This window comes from Labeo rohita, chromosome 5 (genome assembly GCF_022985175.1).
Source record: "Labeo rohita strain BAU-BD-2019 chromosome 5, IGBB_LRoh.1.0, whole genome shotgun sequence".
Classification (NCBI taxonomy): domain Eukaryota; kingdom Metazoa; phylum Chordata; class Actinopteri; order Cypriniformes; family Cyprinidae; genus Labeo; species Labeo rohita.
This window is the reverse complement of record NC_066873.1, coordinates 26,082,575-26,100,528: the sequence shown is the minus strand read 5'-3', so window position 1 is coordinate 26,100,528 and position 17,954 is coordinate 26,082,575. Positions and strand designations below refer to the sequence as shown.

At 33.9% G+C, this 17,954-nt stretch overlaps 1 protein-coding gene across 2 annotated transcripts in view; it reads left to right on the top strand.

Moving 5' to 3' along the window:
* Positions 1 to 17,954, top strand: part of ms4a17c.1 (membrane-spanning 4-domains, subfamily A, member 17C.1) — a 73,700-nt gene that overhangs the window by 300 nt on the left and 55,446 nt on the right. Inside the window, exons 2-7 of one of the 2 annotated variants that reach the window (XM_051110810.1) lie at positions 170 to 357; positions 646 to 771; positions 858 to 914; positions 1,488 to 1,643; positions 1,973 to 2,110; positions 2,598 to 2,623. The exons of the other annotated variant lie outside the window; for it this stretch is intronic. Coding sequence (XP_050966767.1) covers positions 170 to 357; positions 646 to 771; positions 858 to 914; positions 1,488 to 1,643; positions 1,973 to 2,110; positions 2,598 to 2,606 — 674 coding nt within the window. The 3' untranslated portion in view covers positions 2,607 to 2,623. Of the gene's footprint in view, positions 1 to 169; positions 358 to 645; positions 772 to 857; positions 915 to 1,487; positions 1,644 to 1,972; positions 2,111 to 2,597; positions 2,624 to 17,954 lie in introns of those variants that run through there. 2 annotated transcript variants of the gene reach the window in all.

Here is a 17,954-nt window from a genome sequence, read left to right as displayed (position 1 = left end):
AATTGATTTTCATGTTTTTCATCATATTTATTTATTTAAAATATGGAAGTCAGTAGCTACTATCAAAGGTTTGGTTTTCAGCATTCTTCAAATAAATCTTTTGTGGTTAACAGATGAAAGAAAAGTTGTTGCAACAATTTTTTTTTGCAAACTTTCCCTTTAATTTTAGGTGAAAACTTTGCAAAGAAAATGGAAAGCAGCAAGGTCATGTCAAGTGACAAAGCTACAGTTATCATCCAAGTAAATCCACAGGTGGCAAAAGACACTGTTATTTGTGATGATGGACAGCAGGTCACAGGAGCATATCACAATACGGCTCTTAAAGGATTTTTCAATGCACAACCAAAGGCACTGGGGGTAATGCATTTTATATGATGAGTTATAATTATAAATAATTTTGGGAATATTTTAGTGTCATATTGTCTTTAGTGAGGAAATTAACAGAAAATAAAACTGTCTTGTCCTTAAGTGAATAGATGTGTGAAGGTCTGTTTGCTTTACATCTGTAGTGCATAAAACAATACTGTAGCTTTCCTTTGTGTGTGTGTGTGTGTGTGTTTCAAACATTAATGATATGCCATTATCAAAAAATATATAAATAAATAAATACATAAACAAATATTTGACATATATCTCCCTTTCTAGACTGTCCAGATAATGTTTGGAGTGGTGATTTTCTTAATTGGTATTGTACTCACCGCCAATCCCTACAGTGGCACATACCCAGCTATTTTTATCATTAGTGGCATCACCTACTGGGGATCCCTTATTGTAAGTGTCATTTTCAAGGCTTTGCTTTCTAGCTTCTAATTCTAATTTCCAGAATTACTTTAACATATCATGTGTTTCTTTCTCAGTACATCATTGCTGGCTCACTGTCTGTTGCTGCACAGAATAAACTTCATCCATGTGTGGTATGTACATAGGCTAAAATGTGAAATCTAAAAATGATGTGCAATTGTTGTTTATCATCTGTTCTTTGAGTAAAGATGACATGTAGGGTACAATGGGGCTACAGGGGTAGAAGATTTTATTTTCAAACCCATAATCACCAAATAGCAACAAAAAGATATTACAATCACCATTTAATTTGTTTTTTAAATTAAAATTATAACAAGAACAACAACACTTGTATAACTTGTATTTACATGATTTTTCAATGAGAACTCTCTCTCAATCACTCTCTCTAATAAATAAAAATAAATAAATAATAGTAATAAATAAATAAAAAAAAACTTTAGGGAGGTTTTAGCCACACTAACACATTTTTGAATAAACTGCAACTGCAAAACTTTCCATGATGAAGTCTCTTTTACCACAGTAGTCTGAAACATGAGACCCGTTACCACTGAAAGGATGTGGACTAAAAGAACATCTGACTCATTTTCAGTTTGCATAGTTAAAAACTCTTCAATCTGTTTTGCAAGTGTACACAATTCTTATAACTATATGTCACCTTTTAAGTGTCAACCTTTTTTTTCCTGTAGGTGAAAGCCTCTCTTGCAATGAATGTTATCAGTGCTATAACTGGAGTAATCTCCATTACTCTGATGGGCATAGAGATGCTTCTCATTTCAGAGCCCTATCGAAGGTGCTCCTATAGCTATGATTATACTGGCTCTGAAGTTTGTTCAAGATTTAAGGTACTAAATGCTATATAATACTATATTTAATTGCTGTTTTATTTAGTTAAATTAACAGTTAAATCAAAAATAACAACTGTTTAATCATTTACTAATTTTACTAATAGAAATTGTTCTGGTCATGCCTTTCAATACAATTATAATGACTATGGACTAAAAATTTCATGCTTCAAAATGACATAAAAGCACAGCCAAAGTATCATAAAAAAAAGTCATATGATGCCTCTTAATAGTATAACCTAATAATATTTAGAAATTCACTCAATATAATTGCTGCAATATTATTTGTAAAACTGTTCTCATATGGGCATGTTTTTTTTTTTTTTTAGAAATATGAAATGGGGATCATTGGAGTATTGCTGGTGTTCTCCATCCTTCAGTGTATCGTCTCCATCTGTATCTCAGGATTTGCCTGCAAAGCCACCTGCAACACCGACTCTACAGTGGTCAATGTGGCACTAAATCAAGTAAATGATTTAGTGTTAATGGTGCAATTATTATAATTATATAATTAATAGCAGTAAGAATTATCTATAGCATTAAACAAGCCACAACCACAAAAAAAGCTAAGCTAGCAGAATGAAAAGGAATGATAAAGTAATCATAATATGGTCCACTGTAAACCGTATTTAACCTCAGTGTACTAAAACTACTAAGATCTACTACAACAATCTACTGTTACAATTAACTCTTATCTTTAAACGTGTATTATTGAAATGTAATTATGCTACATATAACAACTCATTTACTCCTAATTAAAAAAAAAACGACATACTTTATTGTAAACTACAACCTTTTTCATTCTGCTAGACTGGTTAAATGTTTGACAGTGGGTATTAGCCTATAAAATAGATGATGAAGTAGATCTTATGGTGTGGAACTTACTAACAAAATTAAAATTGATAATGAATCTGAATCTTTTGTTTACTAACATATTTTTCCGTTATTTTTCAGGGATACTGAGTCACAGTAAGGAGATCCTACCCTCCAAAACTTGCTAGAAACTAACAACTCATACTGTTGCTTCTTTTTTTTTTTTTTTTTCAAATTATTATAATTATTATTGTTGTTGTTGTTGTTGTTATTATTATTACAGTTTTAACCTTCTGTTCATTTAGGAGTCACAGTCATGTTGTTTGTGGTCAAAACAGACATGAGACAATATAGTTGTATTAAAACTATATTTAATTTTAATTTTTTTTTTTCTTTAACCTAAAAAAAACCCCCCAAATATACATTTTAATTATTTTCTTGATTTTGGGGTCAGTACACCTTGTAACCATGAAGGCAGGTGATGTTATCTCTATATGCTAGTTATTTGCAGTAGGCTCATGCAATGGCAACATAACATCTCTGGAGTATACAAGTATTACATTAGTGCAGTCTGCTTATAAAATAACCATTATCTTTTGACTTTTGTGATCTTTCATACCAGCATTTGTTTTAGTGTAAGTTTTTGCTCATTTATTGTTATAATTTGATACATAAAATTTATTTTGTTGTTTTGTGATTAAGACTAAGTTTTGTGATTTGTTTGGATCATTGTCAAAAATACATTTACCAAAAATACATACTATTTAGAGATAGTTCACACGAAAATGAAAATTTAATGTTTATCTGCTTACCCCCAGGGCATTCAAGATGTAGGTGACACTTCTTCAGAAGAAGAACACCAACTAAGATTTTTAACTCAAACCATTGCATTCTGTCAGTCATATAATGGCAGCCAATGGGATCCATGGCTTTGAGGGTCAAAAAAACACACACAGACAAAACCTGGTTGTTGCAACCAATTAAAAATAAAAAAAATTACGTTTGCTTGCGTGAACTCATCCGGAAGTGTTACCTTTTAACCGATTCCCAACATTTCAGCCTGACCGACTGCAGCATGCCAGAGCATGTTGAAGCGTCACGTACCAAATTTTGTGAACGCGCTCAGGACAGTTGGACATTCAGTTGGATCTGAGGAAAAAAATGATATATATATACTGTTCAGTTTCTTGCACAGACCGATTGTTTTGTGTCTTAACACCACAGTGTATTGTCACAAGCCGCAGGGTTTAATTTGTTTTTGTCTGTGTATGTTTTTTTTGACTCTCAAATCCATGGATCCCATTGACTGACAGACTGCAACGGTTTGAGTTAAATATCTTTTTTTGTGTTCTACTGCAGAAATAAATTCACCTACATCTTGGATGCCCTGGGGGTAAGCAGATAAACATCAATTTTTCATTTTTGGGTGAACTAATTCTTTAAGTGTTTACATCAGACAATCAAATGTTTATGATATGAGTATATATTAGAGTGACAACATCTGTAGCTGTGCAGCCCTTTTTAAAATTTTACTTGGGTGGAAAGTGGATCTCGAGCATCTTAGTTGAGAACCTCTGCTCTAAAGAATGCTGGGCTAGTTAAATATGGGACATAACACATACTGGGTTATTTTGTCCCAGCTTGTTGGGTTAAGTGTTTGACCCAACAAGTTGGGTTGTTGTATTTATTTATTTAGCATCTTTTATCAATATTTCAACCACTTATAACATAAACAACCAAATCTCAAACTGCTGCCTCGTGTTTCACTCGTAGATGAAAGATACCAAGACTGACTCTATATACTGCTCATAAACAAACAGTACTGAAAACGGAGAACATATTTTAATATCAAAATAAATTCAATTAATTATTATAATGAATAAAATGAGTTTGTTACGCAAGGTGTTTGCCTCATGCTGCTGATTCTCAACGACCGCTGCTGACACATTTAGCTGACTCACATGCAAGCCCGGATTAACCATACGGGCAACTGGGCAATTGCCCAGGGGCCCACGACATCTAAAGGGCCCAGGACAGCAAGGGCACGAGCAAAATACTGTATCTGTAATCTCCCGCTTTATATTTAACAAACTGTTCACCCGGGCTTTTGCGCTGCACAGAGATATGCTGCGCTGCCTATGACTTTGAACGTGAGTTGAGAGCGGTTGAGAGTCAGTCTCATGCGGACTGACCAATGAAGAGAGGGCCTCAAGTTAAGACCCTCTCCTCATTGGTCAGTCCGCATGAGGTGGGTCAAAGCTTACGCCGAGCCCGAGCGCGTTACGTGACGTCAGGCGTTGCTACAACAGAAATCAGACACAATGGAGACACTAAGTGGGAGCGCGAAGCGAAAATTAAAAAAGGAAAAGGACATCAGAAACGCTGAAAATTTAAAGTATATACCTATATACTCAAATTCAAACATGCACTTCCTCATTATTTAGGACTAAAGTTGTGTGTTTTGCCAGATTATATAGCATTTATTTTATCCTGTCTTCTTCAGAGAAATTGTTTTGTTTATTTAGTATTGTGTAGTGTATTTATGTAGCACTAAAATGTTTAACTGGTTAATTGTGCTATAACATGTTGTTGTTCTATTTTAAAACAAGTTAAATGAGCTTAGGATCAAAATGTTTATGATCAAATAGTGATACTGCATTTTATTTTTTTATTTTTTCCTTGAGGTGCCAGCTTTATGAAAATGCTGTAAATTGTTGTGGAGGGATAACTGGCAGATTTCAAATTGTTTGTGTTGGACTAATAACTTGATTGCCTTGTCTTCTGTGATAGCTCTATCAATTCCATACATTTCTATTGGGAATAAGTGTTGTTAAATAAACGATGGTTTGAAAGTGGTTGCTTATCTATTCATTTTTTGTGAAAATGGAGGATACTTCCCTCCCTCTCAATGTAGTGGGTCAATTTTACCAGATCATACACAGATGCTGATGTGTTTTGTTTTCATAGCATCATATATGAGTGAATGTCTTTGATAGGGGACATAGTAGTGCATTTGTAGTTCTATGAGCATTTAAATATTTGTAAATCAAAATATGAAGACAGTTAGGATTTGAAGTATTGAGTATATTTACTGTATATTACAGTAATATATTCTATATATGACCATATTATGGTGATCCTGGGGTCGTGATGATGGGGCCCTTGAATATTGTTGCCCAGGGTACAACAAAGTGTTAATCTGGCCCTGCTCACATGTCATTCCTGTATGTTGCGTTGTGTAAAATAAAATAATTTACAGCATAGTAAAGACTTTATAGATGACATAAAACTTACACAAGCCTTTATTTCACTGATGAAGTGCACTGGCGCTGAGAATCGCCCTCTCCTGAAGAGAATGCAAAAAGCCCACGCTCTGACAGTAACTCAACCATGGGCGTCAGAACCATTGAATGCGGGTGTGACAGGACCCACCCACTTTTAAAGACCAATGATATAGGACCCACCCACTTTTACCATCTCTAATTTGGCGAATATGTCTGCGCACTTTTTTAGAGCGCCATCAGTCAAATCCATTCCACATGACGAATGCGCTAATAGATTAAGCTCTATGGTCATGCATGTGAACAGGCAGCATCAGGGGTGGAGGAGTGGACGGAGTGGACGGAGCGGGCGCATCAAGCGCAATCATCAAACATATTTCAGGAAGCGGAGGGCACGGTCCTGACCGAATCGCTGTCGATACTTTATTCAAACTTTTCGATCATTTCCTTCATTTTTTTTTTAATTGAAAACAAATGCCTTTCCGATGTAAAATGAGATGTGAAAAAGCAAAAGATCGATTACGGAAACAGGCGGACGCGAACTCGGGTCGTTTGCATTAAAAAGCACTAGCTATTCGCCTTACCGCTTACGCCGGTGGAAACGCATTCCAACAGCCGTCTTTTGTGGTGTTGTTACGTTACTGGATAGAGGCAATATGCATAATAAAAGGCACCCTACTACTGAAAATGGCATATACTCCAGTAATTTTTTGAGGGGAGGACCCACCCACATTTATTTTGCTTCTGACGCCCATGGTGCTCATTGATTGTTAATTGCTTTTTTTGAATGCTTTATATATATACACACAGTAAAAATCATTAAAATTTATATATAAAAGAACAACTTTTTCTAAGAGTTCCTTGTAAGCAAAATAATCAAGCGTCATGTAAGCAAAAGAAAAATAAAGATCTCTAAATAGTTGCTGAGCTGTCTGAATCACATCGATTCACATTGTTCAGTTGTTAGTAAACTAACTGCAGTAATAGGCACTTTGTACCATTTTGATTAATACAAATGCACACTGTTAGACATTTCTGTAATTTCTACAGTTATTAACTGTATTTCACCCAGTATAATACTGCAAATTCCCTTTGCAGTAAATAACTGTAATAAGCATTGCATTATGGGAATTTTCTATGACGTCAGACCCCAAATACAGGGACTTACTGTGTTTTTTTAAATTGCTATATACTACTGTATTTGCTGTAACATTCTCATTGGTGGCATTCTATTGAGGTTGTTTTATTTTCCTCATTTATTTTATTTGGATTGACAAGATTTGCCCTACACCGTGTCTACAACGCCGCAACGGCTTGGGACGGACTACACTGGATGTGTTGCATCGCTTGTAGTGACTGAAAAATCCGTTTGTCCTTCATGTCAGACACAGCGCGAGCGCTTGAAGTACATCTGTAAGTCAGAAATATACCGGGGCATTACTTTACTGTAAGCATTCACTGTAGATTGTATATTTAATGATTTCTATATTGTCTTTTTTGTCAAGTCGCGCTGCGCCGCGCCACGCCACTCGTTTCCGAGGAAGACGCTGAAGCAGCGGGCAGCGTCGCGGCGTTTGCCCGGGGGATGAACCCGCGAGAGCGTAAGAGTTCCGGAGAACATCCGCGCTGTGTGTCGATGCAATTTACGAGAGATTAAGACCACCCACTGAGCACTGTACGTCCAAACGACGTCATTTCAACGTCTTTGTCGGAATATAGACATGATCTGCACGTCGGGTGGACGTCTAATGTTTGTTGGGCAGCAAGTAAGGTAAAAAAAAATATATATATATACGTTTGTCTGTTTGGCAGATTTTTGCACACCAGTTTAACCTAGTAATATTTACCCGTCAACATGGCGGTTACAAACTTTACTATAGTAAACTGTTTTACAGTTTACAAACGTTTTTTGTCAGCTTATTAAATTAAGTTACTGAATTAAAATAATTTTCAACAAGCAACACTTATCCTATATTAACATTAGGTTAACTAATGTGAAATTTTGTTCAGGTGTTAGTATAATGTTGGCCAGTAGCCTACTGAGGAAAAAAAAAAATCCTATGTTAGCTAGGTTAGACAAGTTATATGGCTAACTGTTAGCTGCCTTTCTAGTTTTAGAATTAGTTTGTTATAATATTAATGGAATTTAAGATTTACTGCATTTTGTTGTGTTTGTGTTTTAAAGGCAACTGCAATGAAGCATCAAGAAAGACCACTGATAGTTCATGGTAAGAGAACAACTATGGTTTTGAGAAGTTTGTGTATTTTTTGTGGGGTTTTCCTTTTAAAAGTGTGCCATTTCTTCTACTTGTTTTTCAGAGAAGACATTTCTGTCACTAACAAAGTGGACGGTGAGCTAAGGTGGTGGCCACGTTTTGGAGCAGACCTGGGTTTTGCAGATGGCTGTGTATTCTTTGGCTACATGTCTTTTTCTCCATTATGTTTCTGTTGCCTATAGATTATTTGTGAGGATACAACATAATGCACTGCAAAACGTCCTAAGGCAGGGGAAATGGTGATGATGCAGTTTTTTCAACTTCATTGAGCAGTTTAAGACTGTATTTTTAAGTGTTATACATGCATTGTTTTCAAGTATTTGATATGTTGTGATTATTGTGTCTGTTTTAATTGAATGTCAATAGTACCTGTGTAGAGTAAAAATAAAATAAATTTAAATGAATTATATATAAATTTATAAAATCTACTGAAATCTATATTAAAATGAATGAATTACAGTAGTATACTGTTGAATTTGATCTTTTAATAGTATTTGGCTGTAAGACAGCTACAGTTTGCAAGTGTAAATTAAATACGGTTTGCTACTGTAAATTCTAATTACAGTAACTTACTGGCAAAAGTGTTGCCAGTAAGTTACTGTAAAAACCCTTTGAAATGTCTAACAGTACATTACTATACTCAGTTCAGTTTACTTTATTCTCTTACAGGATGGAAGTTCACTTCCAGAAAAAAAATAAAAATAAATAATAATAACAACAACAACACAGGTAATTTACTCACCCCTTGTCATCCAAGATGTTCATGTCTTTCTCCAGTTGATAAAATGTTTCTTGAGAAAACTTCCAAAATGCAGCTTCAAATGGCTCTAAATGATCCCAGCTGAGGAAGAAGGGTCTTATCTAGCAAAATGATCACTCATTTTTTGAAAACAATTGACAATTTATATACTTTTTAACATCAAATGTATATAAACAAGTTGGTCTGTGTAGACTTTTTTGCCCCCAGTTTAATACAGTCAGTAAAGGTATGTCGGGAAAAACTCCCAACTCGTTTGCTTCCCTAAAACCATCAAAACCATCCTATCGCTGCAGAAGTACCGACCCAGTGTCTACAAAGTGAACATGCAAAGATCAACAAATGCCCTTTACAAGAAAAAAGGTAAAACAGCAATATAGGAAGATTTTGAAAAGAAGTATTAACTGTATTGACTCAGATTACACAGACTACGCATGCGCATTGTTTATATAAAAGGGTTAGAATTTAATAAGGTGCCAACTAGAGAACCAATGAAACCAACCAGAGGAGGTAAATTGAAAAAGGAAACAGACAAGCAAACAAAAACAACAAAGATTACTTGTTGGTTGTTCACTCAAGCAGATTTTTTTTGAAACATTTTTAAATACAGACATTTCTCCCTCTGAGAAGATTGATTTAAAAAAAAATGTGTCAGACATGTTTTATAATGTACACTCACAGGAGCAATTTCACATGGGGGACAGGAGTTTGATTTCTTGAATATTGCAGGTTTTAAATGACACAAATTAATTTAGGTCCCCCCAAAAGGTTGATTGTCCATGCAAGACAAAGGCACAAGACGATGACAAATGCAAAGTGTCTCAATGGGGAATCGGTTCAGCAATGCAACTGAAATTGCTTTCCAGTTCAGTGCTGAACAAGGTAAGGATCCATCTCGGAATGTTTAAGAGAAGTCAAACTGAAAGCACACTCTGCAGTGACCAAGCCTCTCATCAGTAGAATAAAAGAAAGAATAAAAAGGCTAAGCTCATCTTTGCTGAGGAGCACGTTGTGTGGAAAGAGGAGAACTGGTCCAAAGTTCACTTTAGTTCACTTCTGTTTGTGGAATTATGGTGTTGTGATACATGAAGCTTCCAAAAAGTGTCTTTCTTAGCTTTTTGGCCACGCCAAGCATTCGAACCGCTATTCCAAAAATAGACGAGAATTCAAAGAACATACAAGAACATACAATCCACAGCATTTTCTAGCTGTTGTATAACCTGATTTAAATTGTGTAGAAATGTTTTCTCCAACATGTATATACTCACACAAAGTGCCTGACAGGCTCAGATTACAAGTTATGGTGGGCTATTTGAAACAGCGATACCAAGAAAGGTTACTCACTACAATATGGTGCACATGTAACAGTTATCATGCTTTTGATATCACATTTTGCTGGTTAGCTTTGTCCTTGACAGGGTACAAGATGACCTACAATCTAAAATTTTAAATTTCTGAAATTGTTTTGTTTAAAAGAAATAATGGTAAATTAAAGAAACTGAATATAAATTAGGAAATACAAAAAAATATACGAAGACAGTTTACTACAGAAAACTACAGTTCAGTTCAATTCACAACAACAAAACCATTAAAATGCTGGTAACTTACTGGTAACAAACAGGGTTCATACGGATACTGCAAAATGAAATTCCAGGATTTCAAGGACTTTAAAAAAATTATCAAATTCAAATTCTAATAAAATCATAGAGCAAAATTGTACAAATAAAGTGCAGCAGATGCAAAGAATGTAATGACTGTGGCAACTTTAACATTTGAAAGGATACTATAGCAAAGTTATTACTTTCCTTATTCAAACTGAGTTTTTTTTCCTGAATATATGATTGACCTGAAGAATGAAAGCTATAACATAGACTTGGAAATTTATGAGCTATATCACAAGAAGAGACGAAAATACAGATACTTAGTTCACTAGAACCAGACAATGTTTTAATATTGTTTTTAAGAAATTTTCAATGACAAAATACTTGTCTTTTTTTAAAAAAAAAAAAATGCAGTTGTATTTTTAAATGTTTTACCTAATCTAGGGCCATAACTAATGATTATTTTAGTACATCAAGCAATCTACTGATTATTTTGACAGTTGAGTAATCTGATATTTTTAATAAAAACTTTAGTAGGACTATATTTATATATAAACTAAGAGGCAATAATAATTGGCACAAATAAAGTATCAAAAACCAAGTAATTACATGGTTTTATTGAACAACACCGTTAAAATGCATGAATGTAATATATATAAACATACATACATAGACTACGTATTATAAATACCTGCAGAGGGCACCAACGACCTGGTGATGTTTTACTTCACAGTAAAAATACATTTGTATTTAAATGTATTACTATAAGATTGAAAATGTATATTTATGACCCTGAAATACATTTTGAAATATATTTTGCTATATGAAGGATGAAATTAAATCTATTTTCAGTTTGAGAAATATATGCCTCACTGTTTATAACATATTGAGCAAATATTTAAATTATATTTTGGCCAGAAAAAAAGCTGTATTGGTCTAATTCATTGTCTTGTCAAGTGCTATTATAACCTGCATACATTTCGTATAATTATATTTAGATGTGTACGTTTCGCGTTGGACATTGTTCGTAGACAATTTAAATAAACTCCTGAGAGTGAGAAGTGTGCTTTAAGAGAGTTTAATTTCTGATGGTTTAATGTAAAATATTGCGAGGATTTTAACAAACACTTATTATTATTTTTTTTGCATATTACTATTTGCATATTTTGCTTATTTAAAAACTGTTAAATGTATTAATTCATGACTTTCATGTAATATGTATTATATATATATATTAAATATTAATTGTTTTTGTTTTTTTGTTTTTTGTACTAATATTCTTCAGTTATTAAATTCCATCAAGGATGGATCATCTTCTGTACTCTGACTGATAGTCGTCGCATCGCTTAGCTGCTTATTTGCAAATATTTTTTTTTTATTTTTGTAGTCAATCTCGCGAGAAGCTGTCTTTGACACCATCCGTCACCCACCGAGCGATGCCTCACTATCGATTCGCACTCTCAGGTGCAAGAATTTAAAGCAGCGTCTCGCTATGGTAAGAGTGCTTCAGGTGAAAGATGGGTCAGTGAGAGTGTCACACCACCTGACGCCGTGGGTCATTCCCATAGATATGGTGTGATGGGACAGCACTCACCACCCAACTTTATCCACCGCCATCCAAGACAGCAAACCCACGAGAAGTTGACTACACAGGCCAATGTGGGTGACCACTGAGGTGCTTCATCAAGCTGTGATAAGTGAAGCTGGGATACTAGCATTTTTATTGCTATTTTTTCTATATTGATATATATTCTATTGTTATATTTTTTATTTTGTGTTAATTTATATTGTATTTACTGTATACTATCATCACAGTTTTCATGTTATTAATATATAATCTATTATTATTATTAGCTACTCTGGTATTGTATATTTAATATTAATTATAAATTGTGTTTTATTATTTTAAATTCATATCTTAATTATTTTTCTATTTTTTTATTGCTGCTGTGTTATATTAAATTCATTTTTATCATAAATATTTTATTATTACTACTATTTGCTACTCTATCCACCGGTTTCACAGACAAGGCATAAGACTAAAATGCATGTCTAGGCTGTTTTAACTGAAAGAACCTTGCACTGGCATATCTTAAAATATGTCAGTGTAAATGTTTTGTATCAAGGTTCCCACCAGTAATTTTTATAGTCAACAATCTCGCGAGAAGCTGTCTGTGACACCATCCGTCACCCACCGAGCGATGCATCTCGCTAATGATTCGCACGCTCAGGTGCAAGAATGTAAAGCAGCGTCTCGCTATGGTAAGAGTGCTTCAGGTGAGAGATGGGTAAATGAGCGTGCCACACCACCGGACGCCCTGGGTCATTCTTATAGATATGGTGTGATGGGACAGCACTCACCACCCAACTTTATCCACCGCCATCCAAGACAGCAATCCCGCGAGAAGTTGACTACACAGGCCAATCAATCACCCACTGAGATGCTTCATCAAGAAAAGCTGCGATGCGAACACTACCATGTCTTTTATTATACTAGCATTTTTTTCTATATTCATACATATTCTATTGTCTTTTTTAAAAATTATTATTATTTTGTGTTTTTACTGTATTTATTGTATAATAATTATATTATTATTAGTTATTTTATACTTTTTTATATTTTAATACATTATTGTTTTTATTTAATTGATCATCAACTAATTATTTTATTGTGTATTTGTTATTTTATTATACATTTAATATTAATCAATTGTATTATTGGTATTAATTTTTGTTGCTATTATTTTACCTTCATTCATTTTTATCATAAATATTTTATTATTATTTGCTACGCTTTCCCCAGGATTCACAGACTAGGCATAAAACATAAAAGAAACGTGTCTAGGCTGTTTTAACTGAAAGAGCCTTGCACTGGCATAAATTAAAATGCGTCACTGCCATTGTTTTTTTTTTTTTTTTTTTTTTTAATCAAGATGCCACCAGTAACGCTTTTTCTAAGGCATGTTTATAAAAGATACTTAAATGTCCTAATTGAGGTATGACCTAATTCTGACTTTACCTGAAGGCCTAAACTGCTGCTACCATTACTACTGCTGTGTTTGTTGTTGTGTCTAGTTTTTACTCACCAAACGACAGGAGTGGTTGGCCTTCGTCCATCATATCCGAGAATCCAAATCCGTGAGTTGCTGGGCTCTAGGAGACACTTGTACTCGGTCACGGTATCAAACTGTATCGTGGCACATTGCTTTCTGAAACATTACTCATAGTAGCAGCAGCCGCATCGATTAATCGCTCATTTGCAGTGTTGGTGTCTTTGTTCGCTTCTTCATAATCTTCCATTCAAAAAAGCAAGCACGTGCGACAAGTTTGGCATTTCTACTTACTTTACTAATAATAAAAATATTATTAGTGGACAATTACTTTTATCAGTTATTAATAATCTATTAGTCAACAAAGACAAGTAAAATGCATCCCAAAATCTTCATTAATGTCAAGCATAATATGTTTGTTGTTTTAATAACTCTGAAGTAATGTTGGAGTGTATAAAATACACATGTATAGGCAATAGTCTGTGTGACTTTAGCCTATGCATGGTCAAACAAGTAGGCTAACACATTATTTAGTCAAATTTATTTGATTTCTTGCAGCTTTACGGTGTGGTCCACTTGTCTTTGCACCCTGGGAAGGGCAATGCTGTTACAAGGCACGTTTTTGTATGTATTATTGTAAAGTAATTAAATTTTTATTTACAGTTGAAGTCAAAAGTTTACATACACCTTGCAGAATCTGCAAAATGTTAATTATTTTACCACAATAAGAGGGCTTATCATACAAAATGCATGATATTTTTATTTAGTACTGACCTGAATAAGATATTTCAAATAAAAGATGTTTACATATAGTCCATATGACAAAATAATACTTAAATTTATAAAAATGACCACATTCAAAAGTTTTCATACACTTGATTCTTAATACTGTGATGTAGCCTGAATGATCCACAGCTGTTTTTTTGTTTGTTTGTTTGTTTGTTTGTGATAGTTGTTCTTGAGTCATTTGTTGAGCTGAACAGTTAAACTGGCTGCTGAAAGCTTTTAGGTCCCACAAATTCTTTTTTTTTTTCCCTTTTGCTGGCATTTTTGTGTATTTGAACCCTTTCCAACAATGACTGAATGATTTTGAGATCTATCTTTTCACACTGAGGACAACTGACGGACTCACTCAAGTATTACAGAAGGTTCAAATGCTCACTGATGCTCCAGAAGGAAAAATTATCCAATAAGAGCCAGGGGTGAAAACTTTTGAAGATGTGTACATTTTTCTTATTTTGTCTAAATATCATATTTTTTTCATTCAGAACTGCCTTTCAGAAGCTACAGAACATACTGTACTTACTTGTTTGGCAGAAGACAAAATAAATTACATTTACCCTGATCCTTTAAACCTAACCTGTAATAGTTACATATGAGTCTCTCCGTTGTCCTCAGTGTAAAAAGATGGATCTCAAAATCATACAGTCATTGTTGGAAAGGGTTCAAATACATAAAAATGCTAAATAACCAAAGAATTTGTGGGACCTGAAGGATTTTTCTGAGGAACAGCGGGCAGTTTAACTGTTTAGGACAAACAAGGGACTCATGAACTATCACTAAACAAAAAAACACAGCTGTGGATCATTCAGGTAACAACACAGTATTAAGAATCAAGTGTATGTAAACTTTTGAACGGGTAATTTTTATAAATTTTATTATTATTTTCTATTGTGGACTATATGTAAGCATCTTTAATGTGAAAAATCGTATTCAGGTCAGTACTAAATAAACAAGAACATACATTTTGTTTGATCCCTCTTATTTTGGTCAAATAATTAACATTTTGCAGATTCTGAAAGGTGTATGTAAACTTCTGGATTCAACTGAACACAATTCATTTATTTATTTTTCATCTATGCTACAGATTTTTTTATTCACTATTTTCCCCATGCTGTCTGTTCATTTTTCTTGGTGCTGTAGATAACAGGTTTTGTTTTTGTGTTTTCATGACTGTGTTTCAGTTTCACCAATGATGGGAATAAATATACTGCCACACAGGAAGTGAGCAGAAGATCAGGACGGTGGTGCAGAGTGATGGCCATCAACCCTGCATGTCAACAGCTTCATTCAGTCAAAAATGATGTTTAAATGGAGGACTTCACAGAGAGGGTCAGTGGCTTGTTTGCCACCACCCACATGCCCTGCATTTAGGGGTGATGGTTATGAGACACTTGTTGTTGTTTTTGCTAATTTTAAGAGTTTAATTTTTAGATAGTTTTAAGATCAATCAAGTTCTCTCTTAGGACATTGATTTCCAATCCATCCCTCAAGATTCATCTGTTTTATTTATATTCTTGCACACTTAAAATGCTTTCGTGGCTGTAAATTGTTGATGCACTGTACTCTGGGTAGCAAACACCATGCTAAAATGTTTTGAAATGTTTTAATAAAAATATTTTTGTAAATATGTTTGGATTGTTTTTTGATTTGTAATGTTATTCTGAATTATAGTAGTATCACAATTTTACTAACTATTTGTATGTACTATTCCAACTACACAATACACAATAATAATTACACAATAGCAAATTACAGTAGAAACAAAATTAGAAAGTACTGTAAAAATACAGTACAATACTGTTTTTAGTTATACAGGACATTGTTCTAAATACTGTAAAGTTGCATTACAGTACATTGCTGTAAAACAAATTACAGTAACTTGCTGGCAACCTTGCTGCCAGTACCTTACTGTAAAAATACAGGAACATTTTTAACAGTGAACCCAACATCTGACCCAATAGGCTAGCGACTGGGTAGAAAAAATAACCCAGCAGTTTTAGAGTGTACTATTAAATAATGATTAACTATGACTTTTGCCTCAATAAACTCCTAATAGACTCTATGCACGAACGCTGCTGACGTATTTCCGGTAGAATCTCGGTCAGCCTATTTACTTCCGCATAGCGCATTCTATAGCGAATTATGCTAGCGGCAAAACTCTTTCATAAGATTAATTTGACAGCGATTCATAATTTAAGTATTACAATATAGTATTATATACTTATACATTATAGTAATTACCAGAATGGCCCGTTAGTGAAAGCTTGGGCCAAGGATTAAAGACAAGATTACATTTGTTGGAGATTGATGATTTTATATTTATTTTCGTAATAAATAATATAAACATGTATATTTTATACAAAGTTTCCTGTAAACATGTAAATATTTAAATAACTTTGAATATTTGTACTGCAGTAAACATAACTAAACATTTATAATGCAGAAATGTAAATATGTAAATATAAATAACTTTGATACAGTGTTAAACATTTCCTGTACAGTGATGTTGTGTAAATAATATATATAATTAATTATTTGTCTTCTGTTTTTGTTAGTCTGTTTGTGTTTTCTACACCTGTAGGCAATGAAATGAAAATAAATTGAAACCAAACCAGTAGGTGGCAGCAAATGGCTGTTTGAGTTCAACAGATTCGTTCAAACAGCTGATTCATTCAGAAACGAGGCAAGCAACTGTCTTTATGAATGGATTACTGAATCACTGACTCACTTGATTCGTTAAAATGCGTGGATTTATTCAGTAAGGAAACTCCGCTGTGTAGCACGCAGACACAAAACAGGTCGATCGGTGCATCTCTATTTAAAACGTTAACTGTAAACTGTGGGTAAAGTCTTGATTGTCTTGACTGAAATCCTCCTACTCCCAAACTATGCGGCTTCTCTGACTTCGTCATCGACTTGAAACATGTCGCCCTCACGCAGATCTCTCCTGTCACCCGATCCTTACTAGAAACTGAGATATTACTTATAGTTAGTAACGTTCATAAAGTAAAATCCAAAATGTGTATTAATAATATATATATATATATATATATATATATATATATATATATATATATATATATATATATATATATATATAAGATGCAAACAATGTACATAAAATGTAACTAGACAGATAGATAGATAGATAGATAGATAAATAAATAAATAAATAAATTACAAATAATGCAAAGACTATATAAACTGTGAGAAACGGAGATGGCTAGAATCGATATTCGGATAACATTATAGCATGAGAATACTCACTCTCAAAATTGTCAATGTAATTCTAAATATACAATTTGAAGCCCTTTTCTTTTTTAGTTTTGAGCTGATTGCCTCACGATACGATTAAGGTCATTCACAGTTATCCAGGGAATCTCTTGTAAACAGCGAGTGAAGTATGTCATCCTCTCCTGCGGCATTTTCACACAGTTATCGCCAATAGCGAAAACGGCTTCCGGTGCTGCACCGGATGCAACTGAGCGGGCTGAGACCAAACGCGGAAGTGATCGTGCATAGAGTCAATTTGCTGCTTATAAATAGTTAGTAAGGTAGTTGTTAAGTTTAGGTATGGAGTAGGATCAAGGGAATAAAACAGTAATATGTGCTTTATAAGTAGACAGCCAATATGCTAGTAATATGCCTTTTAATAAGCAACTAGTTAATAGTAAGAATTGGTCACTAAACTAAAGTGTTACCTTTTTTAATTACAGTGCAAGCTAATACAAGCCTTAGAAATGTTCTTGT